The 26366-nt window shown below is 49.0% G+C and overlaps 12 protein-coding genes across 12 annotated transcripts; 7 read left to right on the top strand and 5 right to left on the bottom strand.

Annotated features, from left to right (window-relative positions):
- The first annotated feature begins 142 nt into the window (after positions 1–142).
- BJ212DRAFT_370850 (uncharacterized protein) lies at positions 143–1982 on the top strand. The gene is made up of 2 exons (XM_041343044.1): positions 143–517; positions 566–1982. The coding sequence occupies exons 1-2, from the start codon at positions 238–240 to the stop codon at positions 1690–1692; spliced, it is 1407 nt and encodes a 468-aa protein (XP_041191878.1). The 5' UTR covers positions 143–237; the 3' UTR covers positions 1693–1982.
- On the top strand, positions 1871–5268 carry BJ212DRAFT_1447637 (vacuolar protein sorting-associated protein 35; the record flags this gene model as incomplete). Its single annotated transcript, XM_041338426.1, has 11 exons — positions 1871–1981; positions 2062–2158; positions 2213–2519; positions 2573–2864; positions 2937–3401; positions 3452–3597; positions 3645–4056; positions 4106–4225; positions 4270–4758; positions 4812–4961; positions 5014–5268. 11 exons carry the CDS (start codon positions 1871–1873, stop codon positions 5266–5268), a joined length of 2844 nt encoding a protein of 947 aa, XP_041191877.1.
- Positions 5269–5589: 321 nt separating this feature from the next.
- On the top strand, positions 5590–6936 carry BJ212DRAFT_1363582 (p21-C-terminal region-binding protein-domain-containing protein). The gene is made up of 5 exons (XM_041335991.1): positions 5590–5689; positions 5743–5979; positions 6033–6242; positions 6307–6513; positions 6564–6936. The coding sequence occupies exons 1-5, from the start codon at positions 5609–5611 to the stop codon at positions 6726–6728; spliced, it is 900 nt and encodes a 299-aa protein (XP_041191876.1). The 5' UTR covers positions 5590–5608; the 3' UTR covers positions 6729–6936.
- Positions 6937–11805: 4869 nt separating this feature from the next.
- BJ212DRAFT_1274157 (P-loop containing nucleoside triphosphate hydrolase protein) lies at positions 11806–14444 on the top strand (the record flags this gene model as incomplete). Its single annotated transcript, XM_041331142.1, has 12 exons — positions 11806–12065; positions 12120–12144; positions 12200–12644; positions 12692–12814; positions 12869–12999; positions 13049–13308; positions 13361–13442; positions 13487–13666; positions 13717–13982; positions 14036–14139; positions 14189–14285; positions 14339–14444. 12 exons carry the CDS (start codon positions 11806–11808, stop codon positions 14442–14444), a joined length of 2079 nt encoding a protein of 692 aa, XP_041191875.1.
- Positions 14445–15339: 895 nt separating this feature from the next.
- On the top strand, positions 15340–16252 carry BJ212DRAFT_1363558 (uncharacterized protein). The gene is made up of 3 exons (XM_041335990.1): positions 15340–15511; positions 15587–15859; positions 15912–16252. Exons 1-3 carry the CDS (start codon positions 15431–15433, stop codon positions 16161–16163), a joined length of 606 nt encoding a protein of 201 aa, XP_041191874.1. The 5' UTR covers positions 15340–15430; the 3' UTR covers positions 16164–16252.
- Positions 16253–18303, bottom strand: BJ212DRAFT_1363556 (YL1 nuclear protein-domain-containing protein). The gene is made up of 6 exons (XM_041335989.1): positions 18195–18303; positions 18071–18150; positions 17909–18018; positions 17594–17860; positions 16902–17541; positions 16253–16854 (listed from the first exon to the last, which is right to left on the bottom strand). The coding sequence occupies exons 1-6, from the start codon at positions 18251–18253 to the stop codon at positions 16610–16612; spliced, it is 1401 nt and encodes a 466-aa protein (XP_041191873.1). The 5' UTR covers positions 18254–18303; the 3' UTR covers positions 16253–16609.
- A 55-nt stretch (positions 18304–18358) lies between these two features.
- BJ212DRAFT_1363553 (uncharacterized protein) lies at positions 18359–19156 on the top strand. Its single transcript, XM_041335988.1, has 3 exons — positions 18359–18559; positions 18612–18733; positions 18830–19156. The coding sequence occupies exons 1-3, from the start codon at positions 18414–18416 to the stop codon at positions 19114–19116; spliced, it is 555 nt and encodes a 184-aa protein (XP_041191872.1). The 5' UTR covers positions 18359–18413; the 3' UTR covers positions 19117–19156.
- On the bottom strand, positions 19157–20405 carry BJ212DRAFT_1363551 (uncharacterized protein). The gene is made up of 4 exons (XM_041335987.1): positions 20176–20405; positions 19572–20122; positions 19458–19523; positions 19157–19403 (listed from the first exon to the last, which is right to left on the bottom strand). The coding sequence occupies exons 1-4, from the start codon at positions 20294–20296 to the stop codon at positions 19221–19223; spliced, it is 921 nt and encodes a 306-aa protein (XP_041191871.1). The 5' UTR covers positions 20297–20405; the 3' UTR covers positions 19157–19220.
- On the top strand, positions 20406–21920 carry BJ212DRAFT_1588400 (uncharacterized protein; the record flags this gene model as incomplete). Its single annotated transcript, XM_041342427.1, has 4 exons — positions 20406–20603; positions 20659–20840; positions 20901–20980; positions 21032–21920. The coding sequence occupies exons 1-4, from the start codon at positions 20501–20503 to the stop codon at positions 21918–21920; spliced, it is 1254 nt and encodes a 417-aa protein (XP_041191870.1). The 5' UTR covers positions 20406–20500.
- On the bottom strand, positions 21906–24820 carry BJ212DRAFT_1363535 (peptidase family M1-domain-containing protein). Its single transcript, XM_041335986.1, has 15 exons — positions 24506–24820; positions 24393–24456; positions 24184–24332; positions 24039–24118; positions 23957–23976; positions 23773–23904; positions 23560–23717; positions 23411–23507; positions 23334–23364; positions 23209–23287; positions 22889–23154; positions 22659–22828; positions 22440–22599; positions 22049–22389; positions 21906–22001 (listed from the first exon to the last, which is right to left on the bottom strand). The coding sequence occupies exons 1-15, from the start codon at positions 24667–24669 to the stop codon at positions 21963–21965; spliced, it is 1950 nt and encodes a 649-aa protein (XP_041191869.1). The 5' UTR covers positions 24670–24820; the 3' UTR covers positions 21906–21962.
- BJ212DRAFT_369820 (uncharacterized protein) lies at positions 24779–25381 on the bottom strand. Its single transcript, XM_041343041.1, has 2 exons — positions 25345–25381; positions 24779–25294 (listed from the first exon to the last, which is right to left on the bottom strand). Exon 2 carries the CDS (start codon positions 25176–25178, stop codon positions 24888–24890), a length of 291 nt encoding a protein of 96 aa, XP_041191868.1. The 5' UTR covers positions 25179–25294; positions 25345–25381; the 3' UTR covers positions 24779–24887.
- Positions 24939–26308, bottom strand: BJ212DRAFT_369591 (uncharacterized protein). Its single transcript, XM_041343040.1, has 4 exons — positions 25600–26308; positions 25510–25544; positions 25345–25458; positions 24939–25294 (listed from the first exon to the last, which is right to left on the bottom strand). Exons 1-4 carry the CDS (start codon positions 26114–26116, stop codon positions 25208–25210), a joined length of 753 nt encoding a protein of 250 aa, XP_041191867.1. The 5' UTR covers positions 26117–26308; the 3' UTR covers positions 24939–25207.
- Between the last annotated feature and the right edge of the window lie 58 nt (positions 26309–26366).

The raw sequence follows: 26366 nt of genomic DNA, 5'->3' as shown, positions 1-26366 counted from the left end.
CACAAGAACCAAATAGAACAAAACAATACTACGATGCACTCATCCATCGCTCGGTCAATTCAAACCCACGTGTCAATTCTTATCTCCTATACATTTATGCTCCTCGTCGCACATTGACCGGCTCCAGGGACACCGCTAGCTCGGCGTCCTACTCGGTACCCATCCTTATCTGAAGACAATGTTCTAATCAGTGCACCAGGCAGCCCTACCGGCCCGAATCAGCCTCTGCGATTACGTATGCAGCTGCTGTACCACATCCACATGTTGCTCTCCTCTTCCCTTCCTCATCCGACACAGGTCATGAGCCAACGCTATCAAATCTTCTGGACTGCAACTGGTATTGCTCTAACCGTTTTTCTACTTCAAGGCGCTATCACAACCCTCGTCAAAATATCCGAGACAGAAGGTTTATGGACAATCAGGTTCAATTTGGCCAGAAGGGAACATCTCTGGTGGGCAGCCATAGCCCTCGCTTTCGTCGCCTCCTTTAGCTCCATGGTCCTATCTTTCCTTGCCGGTAAGCGCCTGCTACAACCATCATGCCGTACATTTAATGTTCCTTCAGGCAATAACAACAATTCACTCGGAATCATATTGCTAGCAAGCGCATCATCTCTAGCCGTATTCCGCTATGCATGGCCTGCATGGCGTAATCGACACTATTGTTCTAATCGTTGGGCAGCATGGACTGGCCCGAGCCGCACAGGAATAGACGCATCTCTAGTACCCCTCATAGAAGGCAACGATCCCTGGCCCATCCTTAGCAAAGACGTCTCAGTCATGAGACAACACTCCGTCGACATCCATCTTCCCATCTTCAAATCCAATCTCATTACCGATGACCCCACAGACATCCTCAAAGCTACAAAGCGCCTCATAGACACCGTAACAGAAAAGCAGCCAGACGAGAAATCAAAGACGCCAATTAAACCCCTCGTCCCAAACAACAAAACAGGTCTCTATGCCCCTGTCCACCTTGACAAATCCGCTTCCCTCCTCTGGGGTTCCCATATCGGGTTCTCCCCCCGCGTCAGCCGCGGCATCCTCGCAGTCCCCCAACGCCTCCTCCAATCCTTCCCCCTCACATCCTCGGGGCACGACGGTCAACCCGTCTGCCTCGCACACGGTATCCTAGCGCGCAACAAAGGCCTCCAGCCACACACCTTCATCCTCGGTCTGAACCCCGGCAGACTCGAACAAAAATGCGTCCAATGGCCACGGCCGAGCAAAGTCTTACGCACGTACTACCGCGAAGAGATGAACGCAGCCTACGGAGGCCTAGGGCCTACATTCGTAGACGTAGCAACGGAACTTGCGCTCCTCCTAGCTGATTCGAGCCACAGTCTCATCGAAGACTGGCTTAGCTTGCGCATGGAACATCAAGATCTCGCATTGAACAACCAGCTTGCGCGTCTTGGTGCGAGCGATGAGGAACTGAAGATATTGTACCGCCTTTCGTACGCTGCGATGTTGGTTAGTTTGAGCGCGCATAGGAAGGGAAGAAAGTGGAGACCTGAAATGAAACTTTTTACGGCGTATTGGAAGAAGTGTAAGGGTGAGGTACCAGCGTGGATGGGTGAGGCTGCGGTTGTGGAGAGAATTGTGAAGGAGGAGAGTGGTGCAGGTGACACGGATCTGGATGCGTTGATCGAGGCAGTTTTGTATAAGATCGATACACCACGTTCTGTGTGAAGGAATACCTGCTTCAATTTAATATTAATATTGTGACATAGTTCGCGAAGCGCTGATCAAGGCCTCGTCACGATAGGTATGGCTTATGTCATCCTGAACCTCTGAAGTGGAAACCCACTCGGCGGGTACAGACGGCAGTCAGTTGGTTAACGTATCCTCCAACCCGTCGAACGGAGCAATGGCGACGACCACGACCACGACTACGACAGTAGTAGTAGAGGAAGGCAAGCTCCTCAGCGAGTCCCTCAGCACCGTCAAAATCCAAGTCGGTCAGATGAAGCGACATTTGGTGAGTTTCCTGCGCAGCATAAGCATAATTCAACGCCCACACTTCATAATTCACTAACATCACATTGGTACAACGAACAGGATAACGATGATATAATGGACGCGCTGAAAAGCGCTAGCTTGATGCTAGCAGAACTCCGGACGTCATCCTTATCCCCAAAGCAATACTACGAACTCTGTGCGCACACATATTCCTCTTCCCCCCTTTTTAATCCTGAATTTTTGAGCGCAGACATGGCAGTGTTCGACGCCCTAAGACACCTCTCCAACTATCTCTACGACGCACACACGCAATCCCGACACCACCTCGCAGACCTCTACGAACTCGTTCAATATGCTGGGAACATCGTACCGAGGTTGTATCTCATGATCACTGTTGGCGCTGTGTACATGTCCATCTCGGATGCTCCTGTGAAGGAGATCATGAAGGATATGATGGAAATGTCTCGTGGGGTGCTACACCCCATACGAGGGCTCTTCTTAAGGCACTACCTAAGCGGGCAGACGAGAGACCATCTCCCTATCGGCATCGATCCAGGGTCCGTTCCCCATCCCATCCAAACACCAAAAACCGACACTAACATCCCCACAGACCCATAGGAAACCTCCAAGACTCCATCTCCTTCGTCCTAACCAACTTTATCGAAATGAACAAACTCTGGGTACGCCTCCAACACCAAGGCCACTCCCGCGACCGCGAAAAACGCGAGATGGAGCGACGCGACCTCCGTATCCTCGTCGGCACCAACCTCGTCCGACTCTCCCAACTTGACGGCGTTGACCTCGAGATGTACAAACACACCATCCTCCCCGCTATCTTGGAACAAGTCGTTAATTGTAAAGATGTAATTGCGCAGGAGTATTTGATGGAGGTCGTTATTCAGGTACGGGTGATGGATTGATGGATTGATTGGGAGGCATCATCGTGGAAGACCTTGCTGACTGACCATCAATAGGTATTCACGGACGAATTCCATTTACATACCCTCGGCCCGTTCCTATCAGCTACAGCTCAACTTCATCCAAAAGTGAACATCAAGTTGATTGTGATTGCGCTCATCGACCGGTTGGCTGCGTATGCTGCTCGCGAGGCTGAGAGTGAAGATCCCGATGAGACAAAACGCCAGGAAGAAGCTGCTGCTCGGAGACTTGCGGATAAGGTGAAAATTCAGAAGGCTCGGGTAAGGGAGAATGGTACTGCGGTAGCTGCACCGGCCTCAGCGGAGGATGCTTGGGATAGTGCTGTTGCTGATACGGAGAAAAGCATGGCTGAGATGGAGGTTGGTGCTGGAACGGCTACAGCCACGAATGGCGTTTCGGCAGAGGAGCACGATGGATCGCCTGTTCGGAAATTCAGGGGTGTTCCAGAGAACGTCCGGTTGTTTGAGGTGTTTTGGAAGCAAGTGGTGGAGCTTATCAAAGTGAGTTTCAAACAATGCCACCATGCGCGATTCTCATTCGTCTTTTGAAGGCGCGGCCGGACTTGTCGATACAGGATATCACCGCACTGCTTGTATCCCTCACCAATCTATCGTTAAGTTGTTATCCCGATAGGCTAGAATATGTGGACCAAATCCTTGGTTTTGCGCATGAGAAAATCAAGGAGTTCTCAGAAAGGCATGTTGCGCGTCTTCATAACAACTCGCACTAACCAAGTTCTCCAGCCCAGACCTCCATGCACCACAGACAGCTGCAAACCTCGCCGCTCTCCTAGTAGCACCCATAAATTCTTACCAATCCGTCCTCACAGTCCTCGCAATTCCCCACTACGTCCCCCTGCTCTCCCAGCAACTATTCTCGACAAGACGGTCAATCGCTAATTCCGTAATTTCGAGCGTACTCAAGAACGAAACGATCATTGAGATGCCGGAGGATGTGGATGGGGTCCTGGAGCTTTGTCATGTTTTGATCAAGGATCAGACCGATTCTGCTGCATCACAAGGTAGCGCTGGTGCCAAGGAAATCAGGAGACAGGGACCGTATCATACAGAGAGGGAGGATCTAGCGGAGGAACAAGGTTGGGTTGCACGGATGGTGCATCTGTTCCGCGCAGATTCGCTGGATATCCAATTTGATGTGCGAATCTTCTCTGCGGGGGTATTTCCTAGACTGATGTGCTGTACAGCTGTTACAAATGGCTCGGAAACATCTCGAAGCTGGTGGCGAGCGGATGCGCTATACGTTCCCTGCGCTCATCACTTCCAGCATCAAGTTATGTAGACGGTATAAAAACTGTGAACATCTTGTATGTCGTCTTGTTTTTTGTGTTCCGCTGCTTACCATTCGCAGGAGGAAGGCTGGCAAGACAAGGTCAACACGATACTCAAATTCGCTCGGCAATGCACCTCCATCCTTGCCACCCAGGTCGACGCCCCAGCACTCGCATTGAGGTTATTCCTCCTCGCAGCACAAATCGCGTCGGAATGCGGCTCTGGATTCGAAGATCTCGCCTACGATTTCTACGTGCAAGCTTTCTCAGTATACGAAGACAGTATTTCAGAAAGCAGAGCGCAGCTTGCTGCTATCACCCTTATCATCGGTACCCTTCAAGGCGCGAGGGTGTTTAATATCGACGGGTATGATACGCTAATAACGAAGGCTGCGTTGCATGGTGCGAGGTTGTTGAAGAAACAACATCAGGCGACAGCAGTACATGCCGCTAGCCATCTGTGGTGGCAAGAGCCTGTGTTAGAGGAGAGCGAGGCCGATGGGCCTGCTGTGAAGGAGTCTGAGAAGGCTGCTTTTCCCCCTAGAGAGGATGGTGAAGGTGTTAAAGCGGTTCGTAGCTTTCACTCCTTACTGAGATGCGATGACTGATGGATGGCGTTCAGTACCCGCATCAGGACAGTAAACGTGTACTGGAATGCCTTCAGAAATCACTACGCATAGCAAATTCTGCCACGGAGGAGATAGTTACCGTCCAACTTTACTGCGATACGCTTGATCAATATTTGTATTATTTCGACCGGGGCGCGCCTGCAGTGAGTACATGTTGTTTCAGCAGCAACAACAACATATTCACGTTCGAATCAGATCGCACCTAAATTTATAGTATCACTTGTTGAACTCATCGCCTCCTCCATTGACACGATCACATCGCCATCCTCATCCTCCTCGTATCTCCACCCCTCACAAAGAATAGAAGGCGTCGCGACGCCCGAAGTGATCACTCGACACTTCCGCAATACCCTCGCATACATCCACGCAAAGAAAACGGCGGAGAACCCAGGACAATGGGATGAAGTCGATGTAGTGGGGGCGTTCCTAAAGATGGGCATCACGCGGTAGCGGCTGCGTGTTCCTTTGATGTGGTTCGTTTGTACGTCGCGGTACTTACTTATCTTAATGCCAGGTTGAACGTTGACTTTGGTTGCGACTCGCGAGTATGCTTTGTTCTAACTTGCTGTTGTTGTCGTTTTTAGTTAGTGTGTACTTATGACGACTGTTTCTGGTGCTTTTGACTTGAAGCATCGTGGATTTGTATATAATACCTTTTACTTTCGTGGGGGCGCCTTTGAAAATCTGCTCGTATGTCCGAACTTCGAATCTGCGATGAACGGTGAATGATTTTGCGAGAAGCGATGCATATGTCTTACGTAACACGATAAACTTTGTTTCGTGACTTTGTATGCATATTGATCCACTCCATATCATGTCAAAACGCAAAAATCAAGCCGACCACGAAGATTCCGACAGTGACTTGGAAGACGTATGATTCCATGAGGCTTCCCGTGATAACCTATAATGACCAGCTCTCAGTAGACTCCGACGTTCATCGATGTAGACTTCGACTTTTTTAACTTCAATACAACGAACGACTACCATGCCATCAAGCGTCTTCTCGACCAGCTCTTTGGTGTAGACGCTGAAGGTCTCAGCACGCACGCTCTTGCAGACCTGGTGCTTTCACAGCCCGATATAGGGACCACGATCAAGACTGATGGAGAGGAGAGCAGCCCATATGCGTTCTTGAGTGTTTTAAATATCGGCGTGCATAACGTGAGTATCGTTTCTTTTTAATCAGGTGTTTTTAAAGCAAGGACTGTTTTCAGGACAACGTGTCGATAAAGTCGCTCGTAGAGTACATTCTGGCAAAATCGAAAGGAGACGATGCATTCCACCAATCACTATCGACAATACTGCGTGATCCGCAGTGTCAAGTTGGACTCGTTCTATGCGAGAGGCTGATCAACATGCCTGTGCCGGTGATACCTCCCATGTACCGTATGCTCGTGGATGAGCTCAAGGATGCAGTTGAAGAGGTGAGTCGCCAGTTTTTAGAAAGTTCCTATATGAACCGTGGGTCTTGTGGTTGCCCCCTCGTAGAACGAACCCTTCAATTTCACCCACCTGATTTTCATATCACGTGTATACAAGCTTACACCAGAGGAGGAGGAAGCGATGACTATCACCCAACAACAATCAGGGAAAGCGTCAAAAAGACAAAAATCTCAAAACTCGAACGGGGAAACGAACGACAGAAGCCCGGACGGAGTGTATCCGTTCCACCCAGAGGACGAGGAAATTCGAAAGGTGCGCTTCTCGATTGACGTGCTTTAGATTGATCTCACCCGGTCTCCTAGTTTGCCTCTCATCATCTGATTTTTCCGTATTCGAATGCCCAGCCACGCAATGCGGAGTCATTTGGATTAGATACGGCTGGACGGTTGATGCTTGTGCCAGCAGCGCAGCTTACAGAGCTGGCAAGAGTACTCGGGGATGTATTTCAGCCACCTGGAAATGTGTAATGCTGCCATTCTTTTCCCTCTCATTGGGTGACTGTTCGGAATATATTTGATTGTGAAGACACGAGTCGTTATTATCTGCTCTCACTGTTTGTTCTCATCTGCTTTGCCCGATGTTGATGCCGAGGAGGTGCTCGGGGTCATAGTTACATTTTGTTTTTTTAACAATCTTAGTGCACACCTGCAGGTACACTAACGCGAAGGCAGGGAAAGTGGCATAATGGCAGAAAATGAATTCGAGGTTTTACTGATGGACCTTGTCGCCAAATTAGTAGTTTGCTGATGTACTAACTATGATATGTGCACTGGGGATGGTAGGTGAAATGGACCGTAACGAATATGGCATAACCCGTAGTACCATGCGATTACAATATCTCTAGTTGCTTGACAATTATGTTCTGAATAGAAGACGTGTCTCTGACTTGTGCAATGATATCGCCATCCGACGCGATTCTCTTATATCTCCCACCGTGTTGCGGATCTAGCAACAACGCATTGAATTGCTGCCCAAGGCGAACAATCAATCGCAACGCTCGTGATTGAGAGTCCTGACCAACGGTCTCATTTTCTCCAAGAAACCCGTCGGATAGGTCCTGTGAAGCCGACTGGGGAACCAACTCATCTTCAACACTCTGCGTTTCATCTGCCAATTCAGGCAGCTCGAGGAGATGGGGATTCCACGGGCGGACAAGCAAGACCTTCTTCCGATGGATGGGTCGTGTTGACGAAAATGGACTGAGCCTCTCCCTCGTTTTGATCGAGAGATCATGCAGCCCATCTGCCTTGATTTCATACGTAAAGTATGACTGTTCGTCTTGAGCATGGCCCTGTCTGAGTCCGACTTCTGTGACACAGAATACCATGCATGGTAGGTACAGCCGGCGCTGCGCAAAACGGGGAGGGGGTTGTTCGCTGAGTAGGGTGTAAAGCTCCGAAGCGGAACCTACAGCTACAGTATTTCGCAGTGAGGGGATCAAAGTCCGAATTTCCTCTTCGGCAAGAGGTAGCAGCTCGCATGGTGGGGTTTCGTACGATATGATATCAGCTGGGAGACAACTATTGAACTCCGATGATTTCCCAACCCAATCAAGGACACTGATGTCACCCGACTGAGCCACGATCTCTTGCAAGAGCCGCCCGAGCGCATGTTGCTTCTTCTCGCCATAATCAACAGATAGGCGGACGCCGAAGATACCAAACAACGAGTATGCAATATCTTCCTGCCGCGTGGTAGCACGCGTCGATGCCCATTTGAGTTTATCTCGGGCACTTCTCATATCTGGATGGAAGTCGACGAGGGCCTGTGGATCTATACCAGTCGCACCCCCCAACTCGTCCATGATCGCAGCGGACTCTTTGTGGTTGTACGAGTGGTCGTCGAGATATAGGGTCCAATCCTGCTGATAAAAGAGAATGACTTTGGGAGCCAGGAACTCTTGAACCGTCCATCCTCGCTTGTTCCATTCACTTTTCGCCAGTGCGCCATACTTGGACGAAGGCGGAACATCCGAAAGGTAGACAATCGTGAGCGCTGAGTGGCGATACCAGACGAACATGGAATTGAGGGATTCTTGGAGTTCAGCGTTGCTATGCTTGTCGATGCAGCATGTATCCATCCATGCCCAGTAATACCCCGCGTTACGAACGACTTCGCAAAACTTCTGCAACTTCATAACAGTTCCAACTGGGTCCAAATTGTATACGACTTTGTCCTTGATTTCGTGCAGCATCAGCTCTTTTCCTTCCCACCTATGCGATAGCATGACATGGCGGAAGTACTTCTCCACCCCTTCTTTGATGAGCTCTGTTCGAAGTTCCCCATGCTTCATTGTTAATAACAAGAACTTGTTGTACTCCGGGCTCATGCTGAAGGCGTTTATCTGTGCATCCCGATCGCATAAGAGCCCGGTTGTGGTGTTGAGTAGGCGAAGCGGTGCATTTTCGAGTTGAGCGTCAATAACTGTTCGAATAGCACGTTGTGCTTCTGATCGTTCAAAATACAGTTGGCGCTGCTCTGGATAAAGAGTTGAGCTTGTTCACGGGTATGTTATTTGGCACTTACTCCATATTTCCGGTTCGGGAGCGGTGTCCAACTTGGAAAGCATGATTTCAAAGGCCTCGATGGCTGTATCATAGTGCTGTGCACCATAAAGCGCTGTATATTTCAACTCGTATCCAACATACGACGAACGGTCGAGTTCGATTACCTATGTATCACAAAAATGAGCATCGACTAATAAACAAGAGATATTCTTGCACTTTTTGTGCATCGAGAAGGGCATCTTCCCATAGCTCTTTTTTCAACTTTGCCTGGCTGCGTTTTACAAAGAGAGTATCGCTTGCGGGGGCCAGGTCAATCGCCGCCGAGTATGAGATGATAGCTTTGTCGTAATCCCTCGCGCTGAACGCGATGTCTCCGTCGACAGCGTAGAGGGTACTGCACTGTTGCTTGAAAGCTGCGTGGAATGCAGGTGAGAATTGTAGCCTGAGTGATATTACAGAAAACTTGCTAGTGGACCAATCAAGCCAGCTGGTTTTTGTACTTTCGTCACTATTATCCATCATGTATTTGTGTGCTTCGAGGGCTTCTCTAAGTCTACGTGCCTGCAAGAGTGCATGACACCGATTCTGATTTGCGGTTTGCCACAAAAACTTGAGGTTCCACCCGAAGAGCTGCAAAAATTAGTTGAGCATGAAAAATATTTGATCTTATCATAACAACGTACCACCACAAAGTCCTCGTATTTGGAATGAATGGCTAATCTAGATGAGGAACTGCTGGCGTTAACAGCGGCGGCGAAATAATCGGCAGCTTCGTTATAACGCGCACCATCCAAGGCACGGATTCCAAGCTGAACACGTAGATACGCCTGGTGTGCGAAGTTCAAAAATCCAGTGTCAATACACGGACCTGAGCTTGATTAATCACATGATACTTACTTCAACAATCAAACACGCACGCGTGTCGGCATGCGGACAGGCTCTAGCTAGCTCTTGGATCGTTAGAAATGCTTCCTCGTGTTGATCTGCATTGAAAAGTGCGACAGCCTGAAAAAATAATAATGAGCACGGCATATGTCAGATAAATTTTACTCGCCTTGATTAAGAGAAGGGAATGATTGATTGTTAAATCGCCGTTCGTAAACATGGATGCGAGGTCAAATGCCCTGATTGCGTTCCACACTTGCTTTTTCCAGCAGAGAGCGATACCCTTAGAGATATAGCCTGTGAACGAGGGTTGGATGTCGACGGACTATGTCACGACCAAAATTAGCTTTCAGTAAGGTATAACCATAGGTCAGTCTATCCAACCTTGGAAGCATCATGAAGGGCGTGATCCCAGTTACCCTTTCGTGCCATAACAAATGAGCGATTGGCATAGGAGCTGTGGTTGTTGGCAACAGCGTCGATCTCTCGTGTTAGCAGCTCTTCAGCTTTAGACAAGTCCCCAGCTATGCATGCATTGCGTGCTATTGGATTTATAGTGAGCATCTAAGTGAAGAAGGTCACATCAAGTTATGAGTCAAGAGTAGACACACACCTTGATATCACACAATGCGTGCTCGGGTACGAGCCACTCTGAGATCTTACTGTCATCACCTCCGCTAAGGATGCGATTGCCATCCACGGAGAATGCGACGCAGCGCACCAAGTCAGAGTGCTTGAATATGGCGATGGTTTTTCGATCCCAGAGCCGCCAGAGGCGAACATGACGGTCTGTCGACGCGGAGGCGACCAGAGTACCATCAGAATTCACGGCAATGGCGTTGATGTCGTGGTCATGGCCTTCCCATGGATCACCCACCTGCTGCTTAGTAGATATATCCCATACCCGTATGGTTGGATCCGATTTACACCCGCCTGAGAGAAGTCGCGTGCCATCAGGCATCCAGGCGAGCGGCAAGCTGCTGCCTAGATAGAATTTGTGCATGTGATCCTTGAAGCTTGCTATGCGATCTCTTGTCCCTGGATTCCAAATTTGGATATCAGATTTTGTCGCAATGGCAAGTAGTTCGCCTGATGGTGAATACCGAACGCTGTAGACTGCTGAATTACAATTGATTGGATGTCCTTGTAGGTGCCACGTCTCCGTGTTCCACAACTTCGTCGTATGATCCATTGAACCAGTCGCCAACATCGTGCCGTCTGGCGAGAAATCCAGCGAACGGATGTACATGTATTCGGAGTGGGCTTTTATAGCAGGGGTGAGAGATTTGCCAGTGTCTCTGTCCCAGACAATGACCTCTCCGTTGCTAGCGCTGGCGATCAGTTGTCTGTCTTTTGATGCTGCTGTTGCCACTGCCCGCACTCGGCCACGGTGTCCCTCCATCTTCTTCATCACAGTGCGATCCTTCAAGTCCCACAGACGAATCGTCCTGCCCGCTGAGCCCGTCACCATATGTTTTCTATCAGGGAAGACTACGAGTGCGAGTACGATATCAGTATTCTCATAATCTTCAAATGTGTGAACAGGTTTGGTGATTGGAATGGTGGGCTGCTCTGCTTCTTCTGCCATTGTGGTAAGCGCGATGGTGTTGAGCACGGACGATAAGCACTGTGGGTATAAGCATGATATACATGGTATTTTATCCCTTTCGCAGCGCTAAACTGTATCATACGTACAGCCATGAGGCTGTTTCCCTTCTCGTCGGGAAGACTGGAACCTCTATGGCGCTTAGCTTGATTGGTCGTGATCATTAAATAATTTGAGAGGGCAGCGTTGTGTCTTCCGCCATTTCTCGTGGAGGTTGATGGTATTGGAGGTGGTTGAGTTGCAGAGATTGTGACTCTACTGCAAGCTGCAGAGGTGTATACATTCGGCGTCTTTGTATTGTTCCACACTGTATACCCGAAGCTTTCAATTTCAAATGCAATGCTTGAGAACGTGCATTACGAAAAGAGTTCACAGTGGTACCTGATACCCTGTTAGACCCCCGACTCTGCCCAACTTCACGTACGTGCGTTACGGACTGTGACGTTGACATTGATACCGGCTAACGCCAGCCTGATTCTGATATATAGAACCCAACTCCGAATTTCTTATCATTCTTCCACCCGGACCATTGGAAAGGAGACACAGATGCAAGTTATCGACCCACGGGATACTCGCCGTTTCAAGCACACCCGCATCGGTGTATGGGATGTCTACGAGGAACGCCGGGCTAAATATTACATACCAGGCTCATCAATAAGGGAGACATATGGCAAGATAATCGAGAGCATACCTTATGTAGTGCAAATGTTGAGGGATGTACTCAGTATCAGACGAAGCTGGCTCCTCCTATCTGCATTCTTTGTTGTAGAAGTCTTATCCTCCCTTGTACCCGCCATTTCCATATGGTAAGTCACGACCTTGCTCTAGGCGTCTGTCTGCACATCATAGATTCTGCGCAGGTATTCTGGACAACTTCTCCGTCTGGTAATTCTCTTTTCTTCCATCTACATTGTTAGTCGCTCACTTATTTCGCACCTAGGTAGAGACCGCAATGGAGACACGTACTGTGAACACAACAGCTCTCATTCATGTTGCGGTAGGACACCTTACATGCCAAGTCACGACGCGCCTTCTCCATTACGCCCGAAACACTATAGTTATTCCCATGAATATTTCCATTAAACGATTCTATGCTGAGCGCGTATTGCACGAAGTGGTGCGCCTCGACCTGCCTACTTATGAAGATTCGAACATCTCGAGGCAGTTCGCATCCGCGTTGTCCTCTTCAGGCAGTAGCATAGCTTGGAAAGCTATTCAGGCATCGACGAGCTCCGCAATGACAGTTATCAGTGTGGTCTTTCAGTTGTCGATTTTGTTTACAATCCTGTGGGAGCAACAGGATGGCTTCCTCCTGATAGTTCTTGGCTCTTCACGATCTATATTCCAGTGGTACAGCACACAAAAATCAATGGCCAGACCTTCAGGTAGGTCAATGATTGATGTTATGAACATTCATCTGAGCCACATGTAGTTTGGGGTGCGAACACAACCAACAAAGATTATATTCGGATGCGAGGCCTGAAGGGCCTCTGTGATGCTCTGTCACACCGAAAAGAGCTTGTCGCAGGCAACCTCGGCGAATATATTACCGAACGTATGTCAACATACCTCGTTGGACAAACTCCACTTTGACACATCCCGATCCTAGAATATCACGAATTGGCTCAGAGCATTGGTGATGATGCAGGTGACTTCTTTGACTTGCATAAGTTGCATTTTATGAAGAAACATCTGGGTTTTATGTCTATTCTCAATGGTGTGATGCATGAGCTGCCTCAGGTACTCGTGATTGACATATGAATTCGATAAAGCTGACCGAATCAACCAGATCATCTTGATCCTGCGCGTCATTCAAAAACCAATGACGTTGCCCCTCGCCTTGGCATCACTCTACCTTATCGATCGTACCTCTAGTTCGTTAATTTTCGAAAACTTCTCGCCGTACCAAAGTGGCACTTTGGTGGCGCAGCTTGCCGATGTGCGCGCGCTATATGAGGTCAAGAATGTGCAGAATAAGGTAGTGGATGGCAGGGAATCGTTCCCCGAGAACATGCAGTCTCTCAAGAGTGGTATTCCTGTTGAGTTCAGGTTTGTTTGTTTTCGCTGCTCTATACATGCGTTCTTGAAGCATGTATATCAGGAATGTTTCGTTCCGGTACCCTGGTGCAGAGAAGTATGCTCTCCGAGATGTATCATTCAAAATTGGAGCTGGTCAACTTTGCGTAAGTAACCTTACACCGGTGACGTTCTCTAAGTGTGATTGCAGGTCATTGTTGGCACGAACGGTTCTGGAAAGAGCACAATCTTGAAACTCGTCTCCCGCATTTACGACCCGACAGAAGGAACCATTCTCATCGACGATCGCGACATCAAAACACTCAAACTGGCCGACCTCCGCAATGCCATGTCCATCCTCTTCCAAGACTACACACATTTCCCCCTCTCGGTGAGGCCTTCCCACACATCCTGGAGGCAACATACCTAACTCGCATGCAGATACACGAGAACATTGCACTTGGCAACCCTACACTCGCCAATGATGGTGACAAGGTCCGCGAAGCCGCCCGTCTCGCCAGCGCAGAAGAATTCATCGACGACCTCCCTGGCGGATTCAACACCTACATCAAACGCGTCGACGAAGGCCACATCATGGATCCCATAACCCATGGGGATTTTATCGACCCTCCCTCTACGCATAGCACTGGGGATCACCATGTCACCATTTCAGGCCTCAGCGGCGGGCAGATGCAGCGGCTTGCAGTGTATGAGACTACGTCTCGACCTTCCAGGGGATGTGTGCTGAATTTTTGACTAGCTCCCGCACATTCATGCGCTCATTTATCTCTGGGTCAGACTCTTCTGTTGGTATGATGCTATTTGACGAGCCGAGCGCCGCCCTGGACCCCAAGGCTGAATATGGTGCGCTTTCTTATTTCTTTGCCAAGTTTAATATTCTTATTGGAATTAGATCTCTTCGATACCCTACGAGAGTGGAGGGGCGAAAAGACCCTGATATTCTCTACTCACCGGTTTGGGAACCTCACCCGACATGCGGACCTTATCTTGTGATTTTTGGGCTCGCCGAACACCAAAGCTTGCGCTGACATGGCCATTACAGGTATCTCGATGAATCTGTTCAGGAAGAGGGCACACACGACGAACTGATGATGAAAGGGGGATCCTATGCCACCAATTGGAATCTGCAAGCGAGACCTTACATGTAGCGACCCGGAACTAGCAATGCGGTCATTTCGTGAGTTTGAATCTTTCTGGGCCGTAGTGTTCGCGCTGACGTGGTACATCATTCAGGAAGAAAGCAACGCATGACAAATCATTGGTGAGAGGTTCGTATTTTGGATCTACAACTTGAAGCGAAAGCTTTTATTTAATGACCATATACCATACATTGTACAATAACCTGCTATGATGATACTCCAAACTGGACTATAAACTTAAAGCTAGGATACATCATGTAGTTGGATTATTCATGATCCAGATGGATGTATCCTCATGGTGAATCCCAGATGTTACTTCTCCACAAGGATTCAGATGTGGAGGGATGGGTGCTACTGCGCTTCCCCTTGCTATGAAGCACTATATAGTTCGAAACATCCCACTGATGCTCCTCCACTAACGTGGGAGCCAGGGATCTAGCACTCGTGAATTCACTGATGAGTCTTGCGAGGGACCCTGGCTGATACGGCTGGGGTGCATGCGCTAATAAATACATCGCCCGAGCCGCGTCCACGTGGCACGTGCCCTGTTGTGCCACTTCCTGACAGCATATGGCACCAGAATATTTGAAGCTATTAGCATGCTGCACGTTGCGGTAGAGTGCTCGAGGAACTGAGCTCCGTGCATGATCTCACCGGCACTGTGTCCGAAGAGGACACTCGAAGATCCGGGTTTACCTTCACTGCTTGGTGATGCGGCTGCAACATTAACTTGAAGCGAAGATGCTAAGCAGAGTCTGGGGTCTTTTAATTGTGAATGACGTGAGGGTGTCCGGATTTTGTTTGCTCAGGCCCAGGGGTTTGAAGTCGTTCGAAGGAACCGAGAAAGATCCGAATGATAACAGGGTACCGAACACCGGACGCTCCGAGTATGCCACCTCAGTTATGTATTAAAGGCGGAGGGCAACGTACAATTTGAAAGCAACATCCATCAGTTCACCACAGCATCACATATCCTTACTTTCTGTCCATCTATCATGTCCAATTCGCCCAATGGCAGTGTTGAAATCTTAGGTGTAATCGCGAACCCGCTGACTGTGCTTAAAAAGACTATAGACGTATGTACACGCCTTTTCAGTCTTCAACGTTCAACTCCGAACATGATTGAATGACGTCCTCGTCACAACTCGTAGACTATACAGGAAATCATCCCTGGGGCAGACGATAACCTTAAGGAAAAGTTCCACTGGATCAACTGTTCCCTCAAGAATGTTACTCAATTCAACTACACGGTTGTAGACAACTATTTTTCCTCGGGCCGCTACTGGAAAGCACCCGAAGGCGATAAACCGTTCTCTTCAGCGACGTTCTCTTGCTGCAATGGCGATGGTGCCATCACAGGCACAACAGGGGGCACAGCGTTCAATCTGTGGCTTGACTCTCAGCAATCGTTCGATTTTGCAGTGGTGAGTACTAAGCATTCCCGTGAGGTCAGAACAAAAAGATTTATGGGTACAGGGCTGGACGGACCCGCTCGTAGGCTCGGTGAAAGCTGGAGTCGTGGAATCCGCCAAAGCCGAGGCCGGCTATGAGGCGGCCTCCAGTGAAGGAGGGCATATTCAGTCCAAGAACCTCTACATGGGAAAGGACGAGAAAGGCAACCCTGCGAAGTTCTATATTCAGGTCTCAGCTTCACCAGGCAAGGATCCTATGTCGTTTGTAGTACAGCAGGTTCCCTACGTGGCTGAGGATGGCCAGGACAAGTACTAGTACAAGCTTACCTTAGGAGGGGTTGTACGATCATGTACACAAAGTGAAGCTGGGCATTCAGGAAAAACAATGGCTTAGTAATTAGTGATCTTTCTCGATCAGATGTATTATATATATTGAATCAACGGGCACTAGTGACAGGCACTCGTATTGACGGAAGTTTAGGGCAAGCCGTAACCTCCAGCTCAATGCCCGGAGGACTCTGACAGCACGAAACTGACAGCTCGTACATGCAAAGAAACCTCGCTGATTACGTCTATCGACAGCTTGCCTCATAGACGAGCTGGTCACCAGCCAAATGTCACTACAGCTAACAGCGTGCCGCAGATAACCCCCTGGTACACAACTGTTGAGATAGTAGACGGGTTGTCAATGAGAAGTCTTGTTCTCGTCGAACGGCTTGAGTCGTATCAAGTGCAGTGATATGAGCAGTTAACCCTCTTGGTTTACCTATCTTGATCATCCACTCTTCTGCATTTTGTCGTGGTGCCGTTCATAGGCTCATCAACATCATGGTTAAGCTCTTCATGGCGAGTAACATAGCACCCCAATGCCTCGCTCCAAACATAGTCGTGAGACAAAATTCTGGTCAGAGTTTTGAATGCGGCAACGTTCGCAAAGGGCACGTTTGTTCGCGGATCTAAATACTTCGCAGGTGTCCCAGTGATCGGGCAAGCTCGAACAGGTCGACCTACAGCAAGAGTTAGGCAGTACACGCACAGAACGAAAAAAACCCACTCAATGGGCGTTGTTTCCCTGTGAACACACGGACTTCATCCCATTTGACCTCGTCGCCAAACATAGCTGACATGGTATCTTTCCATTGCGGTTTAGCTGCAGATGGATCTTGCGATAGCTCATGCACGACGTAGTTCTTGCAAACGTCGTCAACTCTTTCTTGCGTTAGAGGCGGAGCTGGTGGGGGCTGCACGGGATAGTAATAATATGATGATTGAGATGGTGTATTCGCAGATGGTATTGACGACTGCGGTTGTGATGTGGCAGCCAAGCCTTGTGATGCCGCGGGCGAACCTTCCGGCGCTGGAACGTATGCACGGAAGGGGGACTGGTAATTTTGTGTCCCGGAGTACGAAGTCCCTTGATGTGGATTGTAGATGAAACCGTACTGTGATGGATATGGAGCAGGCACCGGAGGTGTGACTTCGACTTTCACTTGTTCTTTCCGGCTAATCCATCGCAACACCGGACCTTTGAGGGCAGTTCGAACCACACGAGCACGCGCGCGTTTTTCTTCTTCCAGTTTGAGGTAATCTCGATGCTCAATAATATTTCCCTCCTCCGTGTCGAGGGCACGCGCGATAAGTTCATCCTGTGTCGGTGCCTTTGTGACTACTCTTGCTTTCTTCGGAATGGTAGCCTGCAGGAGGGACAGTGAAGCGCGTTGAGCATGAAGATATACGAGGGCTTACCCGCCTCTCCTCTGCATCCTTCATTCTGTTGACGGTCGCCGACGTATTCATGATTGTATGTGATCTCTGACTCTGCCGTTGCCTCGTACCACCCTCGATGACTTCTCCTGTCTCTGCGTTAACTGCGATACCAAGAGATACACGTCTCTTGAGCTTCTGAGCCTCCTTGTTAGATCTCTTCTCTGAAGTCCCCGTTTGGGGATGAAAAGTGACCCTCTGGCGAGCATGAGCAGCGGCGTTAGCTTTCTCCACCCTTACGCGCGCGCTCTAGATAAATGTGAGGACATTTGCAGGAAATTTGTTATGAATACATACCCTCCTCGCTCTCCTTTGCTCATCCTCCACAGCCTTTTCTCCGGTATCAACATCTTCAGCTGCCTCCTCGTCCGTGCTCGCGAAATCTGATTCAAAGACATCTTCCTCGTCTAGATGCAAGCGTAAGATATATACCATCAGTATTAAATGCATCACATCCACCTTTTTCATTGACAAAGTCGACGTCTTCCTCAGCTTCGTTGACTTCCTCGACGGCAAGCTCAGCGAGGGCGGCCTCCATCCTAAACATTTTCAGTAAAGGAACCAGCAAAATTATCATACAAACCTGTTCCCTGCCGTACTTCTCTTCGGCCGACGCGATACCAGAGTCTCCTCTTCAGCCATATTGGATGATGCAGTACCGCGCTTAGAGTGATGAACGTCTAAGGGATGGATGGGGCCACCAAGAAAGGAAGGAGGCCTTCGAATTCAACAGGAGCAAACAACCCACAGCCCAATCCGCGCCGTGGTTACATGCTAAATTTCGCTCTCAACTTCATTCAGGATGCCTCGGAAACCCAAGTTCATTCCAGGGCCTTCTCGCCTATCTGTCATATTGAAGGAGCTGAATGAGGAGCCGAGGTTATCCTTGACCGGTCTACGAGGGATAAGCTTGAAGCTGGCCGCAAGAAACGATCATTTCGGAGCACGGTAAGCTATTTTATAGACAACTCTAGTACACGCGTGCCTAAGACAGACCTAGGCATTTTGTCAAGAAAGAGCTCAGACGCATACGTTATGCCAACCCACAACTCAACGTGGAAGTCAGCAAACTTCCAAAACCTCTACAAGACAATTGGACACCGGAGATGGTCGTCGAGTTCGGTAACTCAATTTCTTCTGTTGAACTTCACGTTCTGACGCGCTTCTTTGTCCCTCTTATCACTGTTCCTCTTATCACTGTTCCTATCAAATGCACAGAGGACGGAGTCAAGACCACCATCGACATTTCCAATAAATGGTCTACATCTATTACCAAGGAACTAATGGACCTTGCTGGCGGTGATCGATGGAAAGAATACAAGGCTACTGCTCAAGCTGCTGGTCTGGCCATTCTTCCTGGCGAGGAGAAGGAACGCTTAGCAGCTGCCAAGAAACGGACACCGAAATTGAGTACCCATAACCCAGAGAATCTGGAAGCCATGGTGGAAAATATGTTATCATCACCTGAGCGCCCAAAGACTGGAGCTGCTGCCATACTACCCTAGCTTTATGATACTTTTCTTACTTCAGCTATTAGACGCATGCATGTGTCATCAAAAAAAAATGATCCTAAACTCATCATACTAGCGGAATTTACAGAGTGAACTGATCATCCAGCGAACCACCCAGCAATCAACACAACCATCCCAATTCCAAATATAACCGCCGACAGATCGTCAAGAATGGCGCCTCCCATCCGGATATAGCGCAAACCATTCGTAATGATGGATGGGAATGGAGGAGGCAAATGAGGCATAGCTAGCGCCAACAAAATCGGGGGCTGCACTTGGTTCTGAGCAAGTATAAGATTCAGTACAACATTGATTCGCAACCTAGAAAAACTTACGTTGCCCGTGTATATACGTATTGAGTGAAGCATAATTTGCACAGTCATGAAAGCCCACATGAACGGCTATACGTCGGTCAGCGATGATATTTTAAAGCGGCGCGGGACACTGACCACAAACTGCACCCCCCAGCCCTCGATGCTAGAGCTTCTCCAGGCGAGCTCTGCCCAACGTTTCCAGAAACTTTCCGAAAAGCCACCGCTGCGCTCGACTAATGTTTGGGGTTCTTTGAAAAGCACAAAAAATCCCAGAATGAGCCATGTGCATAGGATGTGCAGCAATGGCGTGAACTTCTGCACGACCGAGGGAGGCTTTGTAGGTGTGGGAGGAGTAGGTATTTTTCCGGTAGCGCCACCACGAGACGGGTCCATTTGTTGTAAGGAATCCATCATCGCAGCGAAAGGATCACCTGGAAGAGGTGCAGTTGTTCCGTTGGAGGCCGCAGCCGAAATCTGAGGCTGAGGAAATTGCGGAGAATTGGCTGCGCCACCCATGAGAGCTTGAAGGAACTGCCTTTGATGCTCTTCTGACCAAACGGATGGGTCGGGCGCTGCTCCGCCAAGGCCTGTATTTCCAAAAGAGTACGGGGACGGCATATCTGGGGGAGGAGGTATGCTTGGTGCCTCTCCCACAAAACTAGCAGCTGCAGTTCTTGGAGGAGTATCTACGGCACAAAATATTGATACTATCCGTGATGCGCCAAGTGAAAACACTCACCAGCATTCAAATATGCGGGAGCATCTTCTCCACGAGCGGTCGTCGTCAATTTCGACAGACGGTCAGTTCCTCTGCCGAGAATAGCTTTGCGACGAGCCTCTGCGCGAGCTGTAGCTGACATCGTGACGGTCGTTAGTTTAGCCTTGTTTGAATGCAGACAGTATGTTGTCTGCCTTTTTACAATTGACGCGGTAAGCAAAAACGTTGGGAGTGCGTAATATTAGGAAGCGGACCCTGCCCTGACACGTTTTAGGAATGAGGCTGATTTCTCCTCCGAAACACTGTTCATCTTGATTCTAACCATTTCGCTTTCTCGTCGACCATCATGTCTAGGCAAGATAAAGCCACGACTGAGAGAAATGCTAAAATTCTCAAAGATTTGGTCAAGCGATCAGACAATAAGGTCTGTGCAGATTGCAAGCGGAACGGTTAGTCTTGTTCCTATCGTCCATCTCGCAGCTTCTTAAATTACTCTCGAACCAGATCCTCGTTGGGCATCATGGAATTTGTGTGTTTCACATTTCCGCTTCTGCTCTAGCCTGACCATGCTTTCCAGAGGTGTCTTCCTGTGCATTCGCTGTTCAGGCATCCATCGTGGCATGGGAACGCATATCAGCCGCGTCAAGTCCGTCGATCTCGATATCTGGACACAGGAACAGATGGAGGTAATGTCATACCACTTGTATGCTAGTCTCACCACTTGCTCAACGTCATTTACTTCGCAGTCGATTCAGAAATGGGGGAATCGCCGTGCTAACTTGTACTGGGAATCCCATCTAAAGTCTGGACATGTCCCCCCAGACCAGTATGTGATCTTAGCCCTTCAGTCAAAACGCTAGCTCACGATTTGCCATAGCAAAATGGAGTCATTCATACGTTCGAAATATGAGTCTCGCAGATGGGCACTTGATGGACCCCCGCCGTCCGATCCATCGATTCTTGAGACTGAAACTTCGAATGGGCCTAGTTCACAAGCTGCTGAGCAACCGCCCCCTGCGGCTACGCAATCCTCACGCTCAGCGCATATAACAAATACCAGTATCTCTGGTGCAAGATCAGCATCTCCAATACTCCAGACCCACATCACAACACGCCAGCCTCAATCCCGCCAGTTGCTCTCCTCCGCAATTGCCGGCAGAGCAATCAACTCTGAACTCACTATCGTCACTTCTCCCACATCTGCTGCACCTCAACCAACATTGGCGCAGCCAGCCCCTCCATCTCAAGATGACCTATTCTCACTGGACTTCCATGCACCCGCTCAAAAGGTAGCTTCATCGCCGCCATCTAAAGATATGAAATCAGACATCATGTCCCTCTTTTCCTCTGCTCCCGCTGCTACCCCCAGTCATTCCAACCTGTCGACAGGTGCCGGTTCCAGTGCTTTTGGCACTTTTGCGTCACCTTCTCAGCCACAATCCGCATGGGATCAGCCTGGAAGCGCCCCTCAGGCCCAACCTCAGCCTACAAGCATGATGGGGACTAGCGGCACTGCTTTGTGGGGCGCTTCTTCTGGCTGGAACGCTACTCCTGTTACACCCTCCCAAAACACACTATGGGGGAGCTCAGTAATTCCTACGGCACAACAACCCCAGTCTCAGACGAACTCGTTTAACACAAATGATATCTGGGGATCGTCTGTCTCTGCACCCAGTAACGCCAACAACCCTTTGGGCACTTCTCAGGCGCACCCTGCGCCCAAGAAGGACGATGCGTTCGGAGATCTGTGGGGTGACTTTAAGTAGCATTGATTTTGCGCTAGATACAGCTTGATAGATGACTGTTCATTATACATTAGTCCCGTAGCCCTTGGTTAACTCGATGTCCTACGCCGGTATTAGTCTCGTCGAGGAGGAACCTAGCTATATCTTACCTGCTCAATAAGATCACGTGCGATGGGGTGGAATGAATTCTTGTGTTCTTGATACTTCTCGTGTGCCATCGCCTTGTTGACAGAAAACGCCGCCCTAAATATCGGCCGACAGAACTTCATCCGACCCTTTACCATCCCATCCTCTTCCCCAACAACCCAGCTCAAAGCTGCTGTAGCATATAGCTCCGACTTGGCAGATTTAGGATCGAGCAAAGCTACTTCGTAGAACCTCAGACGGAGCTCCGCATTAGGCGAATTAACCAGCCCGTAGAGGTCACCGAGGTCATCAATATGCGCTACTGGCAACGGGTTGAAGGATTGTAGTCGTTCAAGGAAAGCGCCTTATAAGACATGATCAGCACCAATAACCATAAGCGATACTCGTGCTCACCGATCTGGTTGGCGTCCATCCCACTGATATCGGCGGCGCTGAACTCAGATGTATTCTTGGTTTTGCTCCATCTCTCAGCAAGCTCGTAGGATTGTTGCGCGAGGGTCATGTCGTATTCCATGGGGACGGGAAGGGTCACGCCCGTTCCGAAAAGCCAAGCCTACGTCGACACAATCGTGAGTCAAGTGATCCGAAGGTGAAAAAGAATCAAACACTTGCGTCCCAATCAATGCTTTTGAGCGCTTCAAGTTCGTCATCCCCACCAAACCGCGTGTAATACCCAAAAAGATGGTCCTTCCACATCTGTGTGGTGATGCTTTTACCTATGAACGTTTTGACATAATCTTTCATGTATGGGAGGAACACATCTAAACCACCCAGCGTCCGTTCTGAAAGCCCAAACACGCTGTTAACGTCCTGCAGGGTATTTGGACTAAACAAGTACCAACCAATGTGGAGGAGGAAATTAGCCCCTTTGTCGTATGGCACCGTGCTATAGGCGTCGTCAGGATTCTCGCCCTTCTCAAATTCAATCTGCAATTTCTGATATTTCTTATTGCGCTGCTCGTAGAATTTGAGATCGTCATAAAGGTCCTTCGAACCGGACAGGAAAGCGAATCCGCGGTGAGCAGGGGAATGCAGTATCTGCTGGAGGAGGCGCTCGATATACGTCGTCCAACCTTCGTTAAGCCAAAAGTGTGAAGCGTCAGCGTGTCTGTGCAAGAATGCCAGTCAAAAAGAGGTAGGAGAGGAAGGAGGATGTTCTGACGTTATACCATTCCCAAAGTAAGAGTGTGTGATCTCGTGTAAGACGACATCCACCAATGTCCTGTCGCCAGTCAACAAAGCTAATCTTTGGTCAGAGACGCGTCAAGATAAGTCACGTGCACTAACTTGGCGTGACAAACGTCAAACATGCATTTTCCTGGATGTCCATCAGAATCTGACCCGGGAGATATAAGAGAACGCACCATGCCACCATAAGGGAATGCCGGAGGCAACACCAGGAGGTCGAACACGCCAAAGTTATACGGCATGCCAACGAGTTCTTCCTCTGCAGCCAAAAACCTGTGCAAAGAGTTCTCAAATGTCTCATCAATCCTAGTCCTCTGAAAAGAACCTTGTAGTGTCTTCCTTGAATTCCCACCAAGCATCCTTGATGATGTCCGGCTCGGCCCATACTCCGCTCGTCCAGTCTTTTCCTTCGAGCTTCTCGAATGCATGGTAGCAGAGATTTGCTGACGCAATTGCAATCAAGTAAGATGGTATGGGCACCGGCTGGATATCAAGGAGGTCAAGGCAAGGCTTAATAGTCCTGTTGAGCACCACGCACCTGGTTGTAAACGTAGGTGACTTCATCCTGCCCAACAATCTTCCCATCGTGTACAGGCCCTTCCGCAGGCGGAGACACTCGAATAGCAGACATGAGTGCAGGAAGCACGGACGTGATCTTCGCTTCATATGTCTACTGAAGATCTCAGTTACAAGTCAACTGAGCCATACCAACAATGACTGACAGCTTTCACGGATGGAGTATCTGAGTGTCGTACACTATTTAAGCTACTGTGGCATAATATATATCAAAATACTAAAACTTGCCTTGACATGGCAAGAGACCTCTTGCATAAATCGGTTGGCATTGACTGAACAGGTAAGGATGGGTCTTGCCATGCGTTTGTCTTTCCAAATATCCCAGCAACTTTAGCAGGAACGCGAAGCAAGAAGTTGTTCAATGAATACTGACGCTTTGTCGAGCCACTGCAATGCCTTGCATCCTGGCTCCGTTGTATTATACTCGATCGTCACTTTCACCGATGATCCTGGCTGCAGACCTGCAGGAAGTGGAATATACAGCGCAGAGCCCATGACTTCATGTTTCTCTCCCAGGGAGTACTGCAAGCTCAAACATCATGGCATTTTGAACCCGCACATCGAAGAAGAATGTCTGCGCACCTGAGCATCGCAAGACTCGCCCTCGACGTACACCCGCTTGATCACGACATCCGATGTGTCGAAGCTATATACATAAGTACTTGCCGCATGTCATGGATAGGTAACAAACACACATGACCTCCTTTAAGTCGCTCGTGTGCACGGTGAGCTCGTGCGTGATAGAGCCTTTGATCACTTTCTCATGGAAGTCAATCAACCAGTCGAGTGAGAAGTGCTTTGTGCTGATCCGACGATAGTTTGATTGAGAAGTTGGATCAGTAGTTTCGGCACTCATCATGATTGTTGCCACGATGTCGTAGTAAGCGAGAGAGATGGAGACGAGAAAGTTCCTATTCAAGCGTCCTTGCAAGAGTATATTTAACGACCGTTGCCTCGAGGCTCACGTAGCGTTAACCAAATGGAATATAAGCAAAATAAGACGAGAATAAGGGTTACAGGGCAGTACGGGCTGCATTAGGCAGGCAAACAGCGCCTCCGAGTCGTACCACTTTATCGTCAACTACGGAAGACTGAGTATTTTCTGTCTCGAAGTCCTATCGCGACTGACTCCAGTTCACATTTCGGTGCAGTCACAGGTTTGGGATAAGCAAGCACTAAAAAAGGTCCGTCATGATAAGATGACACAAATAGTCGGGATACACTATTAGGCAGGCAGTAACCATAGTGTCCTTCACAGGGCAAATGACATGGAAAAAGATACAGTCTCGTGTGACCAGCGACAACAACAGAGAGAAACATTAAATGTACTGACAGGCTGGGTAATGTACGTATTCGCAGAAACCGCATAAAATCATGGTGTGAATGTTCTTGCAAGCTCAAAGCGAAGCAATTTGTGACCGAGGAGGCCAATATAGTCGATCGTTAGTCATCTGTGAACGAGCCCAGCGCTTCCTCATGTGCTTCTAGAATAAAGGCCTCAGCATCTGCATCATCGAATCATGGAGGAACAAACCTTGGGAAACTGAATGTTTGAACTATCAGGACAGGAATTTTCATCGTCAGTCTCTCCGAGCTTGCGCTTCCTGGCCGGAATTTTGATACGGAGACCAGAGCAAACAATGTCGATCTAGTACAGCAGTTTAGTATGTTAAAGGGTCATATAATTTAGAGGACTCACGGGTGTTAAGAGGGGGGTGGAAGACGCGGAAGAAGCTAAGGATGATCATTTAGTCACGAAAAATGCTGCAAGTATTTCATCGGAGCCCACATGAACGTGAAGAGATCATTTCATCCATCTCGCACTCGGGTAATTCCTTGGTCCGAATGAGTGGCGCGCCCGGAGCAGACATGTCATTGTGCTCATGGCGGTACATATCGTCATGAAGGCTAGCAAGCGGTGGAATTCGAATGACAAGGCGCTTGTGAGGTTGGACGTAGGCATCAGGTGAAGATACGACGATGTCTGGAATCTCCAAGCCAAGTTCGTTGTGGGTTTCGGCAGTACGTGCAAATGATGAAAGCATAAGCGGCAATGGACTCGGAGTCGTATCGAGGACAGGCAAGGGCCTGACTGAAATTGCAGTCGAAGGACAACCCTTAGCCTTTGCTATATCAACGCGCAAGCCAGACCAGAAGGCACGTCGTTGTGCGTGATACGTGCGCGTGATTGTCATCCGACAGCGCAGTTGACAAGCGATCTGGCCGTAGCGCGCGTTGGCGTACCGTAGCCTGTAAATAAGGCCTGAGAGAGCTGCGTCGGATAGAGCGTTCTGGGAAGACATCATATAAGATGGCGTTATGTGAATAGAAGTTGATCAGAACGAGTGGCGCGTGATCGTAGAAGTAGGTGTTTGACGTGTCGGTGAGCGCAAAAAGAAGGTTAAAAAAGTATAGTAACAGTCCAGTAAGTCAGTAGCACGCCTGCGTGCACGGGAAAGTAAGGATTACGAAGAGGGTCCGAGATTTCATGGGTGAAAAAGCGTTCATATATATGCAGCGTCTAAGTGCATGCAGGGGCTCATACGTCAGATTAGC

The sequence above is a fragment of the Suillus subaureus genome (genome assembly GCF_016647635.1).
Source record: "Suillus subaureus strain MN1 chromosome Unknown BJ212scaffold_21, whole genome shotgun sequence".
NCBI classification, from domain to species: domain Eukaryota; kingdom Fungi; phylum Basidiomycota; class Agaricomycetes; order Boletales; family Suillaceae; genus Suillus; species Suillus subaureus.
This window is presented reverse-complemented; position numbering and strand designations above follow the sequence as displayed.

Excerpts from the sequence above, each read along its gene's own strand:
- BJ212DRAFT_369591 (XM_041343040.1), bottom strand. The coding sequence starts at position 26,116 with ATGATGTCTTCCCAGAACGCTCTATCCGACGCAGCTCTCTCAGGCCTT. Across the intron at positions 25,459-25,509 it reads CCACCCCCCTCTTAACACCC|ATCGACATTGTTTGCTCTGG; the intron begins GTGAGTCCTCTA and ends CTGCTGTACTAG. Across the intron at positions 25,295-25,344 it reads CAAACATTCAGTTTCCCAAG|AAGCACATGAGGAAGCGCTG; the intron begins GTTTGTTCCTCC and ends CCTTTATTCTAG.
- BJ212DRAFT_1363535 (XM_041335986.1), bottom strand. The coding sequence starts at position 24,669 with ATGATGAGTGCCGAAACTACTGATCCAACTTCTCAATCAAACTATCGT. Across the intron at positions 24,119-24,183 it reads TTGCAGTGGCTCGACAAAGC|ACAAACGCATGGCAAGACCC; the intron begins GTCAGTATTCAT and ends ATATTTGGAAAG. Across the intron at positions 22,390-22,439 it reads GATGGACGCCAACCAGATCG|GCGCTTTCCTTGAACGACTA; the intron begins GTGAGCACGAGT and ends ATGTCTTATAAG.
- BJ212DRAFT_370850 (XM_041343044.1), top strand. The coding sequence starts at position 238 with ATGCAGCTGCTGTACCACATCCACATGTTGCTCTCCTCTTCCCTTCCT. Across the intron at positions 518-565 it reads GGTCCTATCTTTCCTTGCCG|GCAATAACAACAATTCACTC; the intron begins GTAAGCGCCTGC and ends ATGTTCCTTCAG.
- BJ212DRAFT_1363582 (XM_041335991.1), top strand. The coding sequence starts at position 5,609 with ATGCATATTGATCCACTCCATATCATGTCAAAACGCAAAAATCAAGCC. Across the intron at positions 5,690-5,742 it reads CCGACAGTGACTTGGAAGAC|ACTCCGACGTTCATCGATGT; the intron begins GTATGATTCCAT and ends AGCTCTCAGTAG. Across the intron at positions 6,514-6,563 it reads AGGACGAGGAAATTCGAAAG|TTTGCCTCTCATCATCTGAT; the intron begins GTGCGCTTCTCG and ends CCGGTCTCCTAG.
- BJ212DRAFT_1363556 (XM_041335989.1), bottom strand. The coding sequence starts at position 18,253 with ATGGCTGAAGAGGAGACTCTGGTATCGCGTCGGCCGAAGAGAAGTACG. Across the intron at positions 17,861-17,908 it reads AGCAAAGGAGAGCGAGGAGG|AGCGCGCGCGTAAGGGTGGA; the intron begins GTATGTATTCAT and ends ACATTTATCTAG. Across the intron at positions 17,542-17,593 it reads AGGATGCAGAGGAGAGGCGG|GCTACCATTCCGAAGAAAGC; the intron begins GTAAGCCCTCGT and ends TCCCTCCTGCAG.
- BJ212DRAFT_1363558 (XM_041335990.1), top strand. The coding sequence starts at position 15,431 with ATGTCCAATTCGCCCAATGGCAGTGTTGAAATCTTAGGTGTAATCGCG. Across the intron at positions 15,512-15,586 it reads TGCTTAAAAAGACTATAGAC|ACTATACAGGAAATCATCCC; the intron begins GTATGTACACGC and ends CACAACTCGTAG. Across the intron at positions 15,860-15,911 it reads AATCGTTCGATTTTGCAGTG|GGCTGGACGGACCCGCTCGT; the intron begins GTGAGTACTAAG and ends TTATGGGTACAG.
- BJ212DRAFT_1363553 (XM_041335988.1), top strand. The coding sequence starts at position 18,414 with ATGCCTCGGAAACCCAAGTTCATTCCAGGGCCTTCTCGCCTATCTGTC. Across the intron at positions 18,560-18,611 it reads AACGATCATTTCGGAGCACG|GCATTTTGTCAAGAAAGAGC; the intron begins GTAAGCTATTTT and ends AGACAGACCTAG. Across the intron at positions 18,734-18,829 it reads GGAGATGGTCGTCGAGTTCG|AGGACGGAGTCAAGACCACC; the intron begins GTAACTCAATTT and ends TCAAATGCACAG.
- BJ212DRAFT_369820 (XM_041343041.1), bottom strand. The coding sequence starts at position 25,178 with ATGCGGTTTCTGCGAATACGTACATTACCCAGCCTGTCAGTACATTTA.
- BJ212DRAFT_1363551 (XM_041335987.1), bottom strand. The coding sequence starts at position 20,296 with ATGTCAGCTACAGCTCGCGCAGAGGCTCGTCGCAAAGCTATTCTCGGC. Across the intron at positions 20,123-20,175 it reads TCCCGCATATTTGAATGCTG|ATACTCCTCCAAGAACTGCA; the intron begins GTGAGTGTTTTC and ends TTTGTGCCGTAG. Across the intron at positions 19,524-19,571 it reads GCTGGGGGGTGCAGTTTGTG|CCGTTCATGTGGGCTTTCAT; the intron begins GTCAGTGTCCCG and ends ACCGACGTATAG.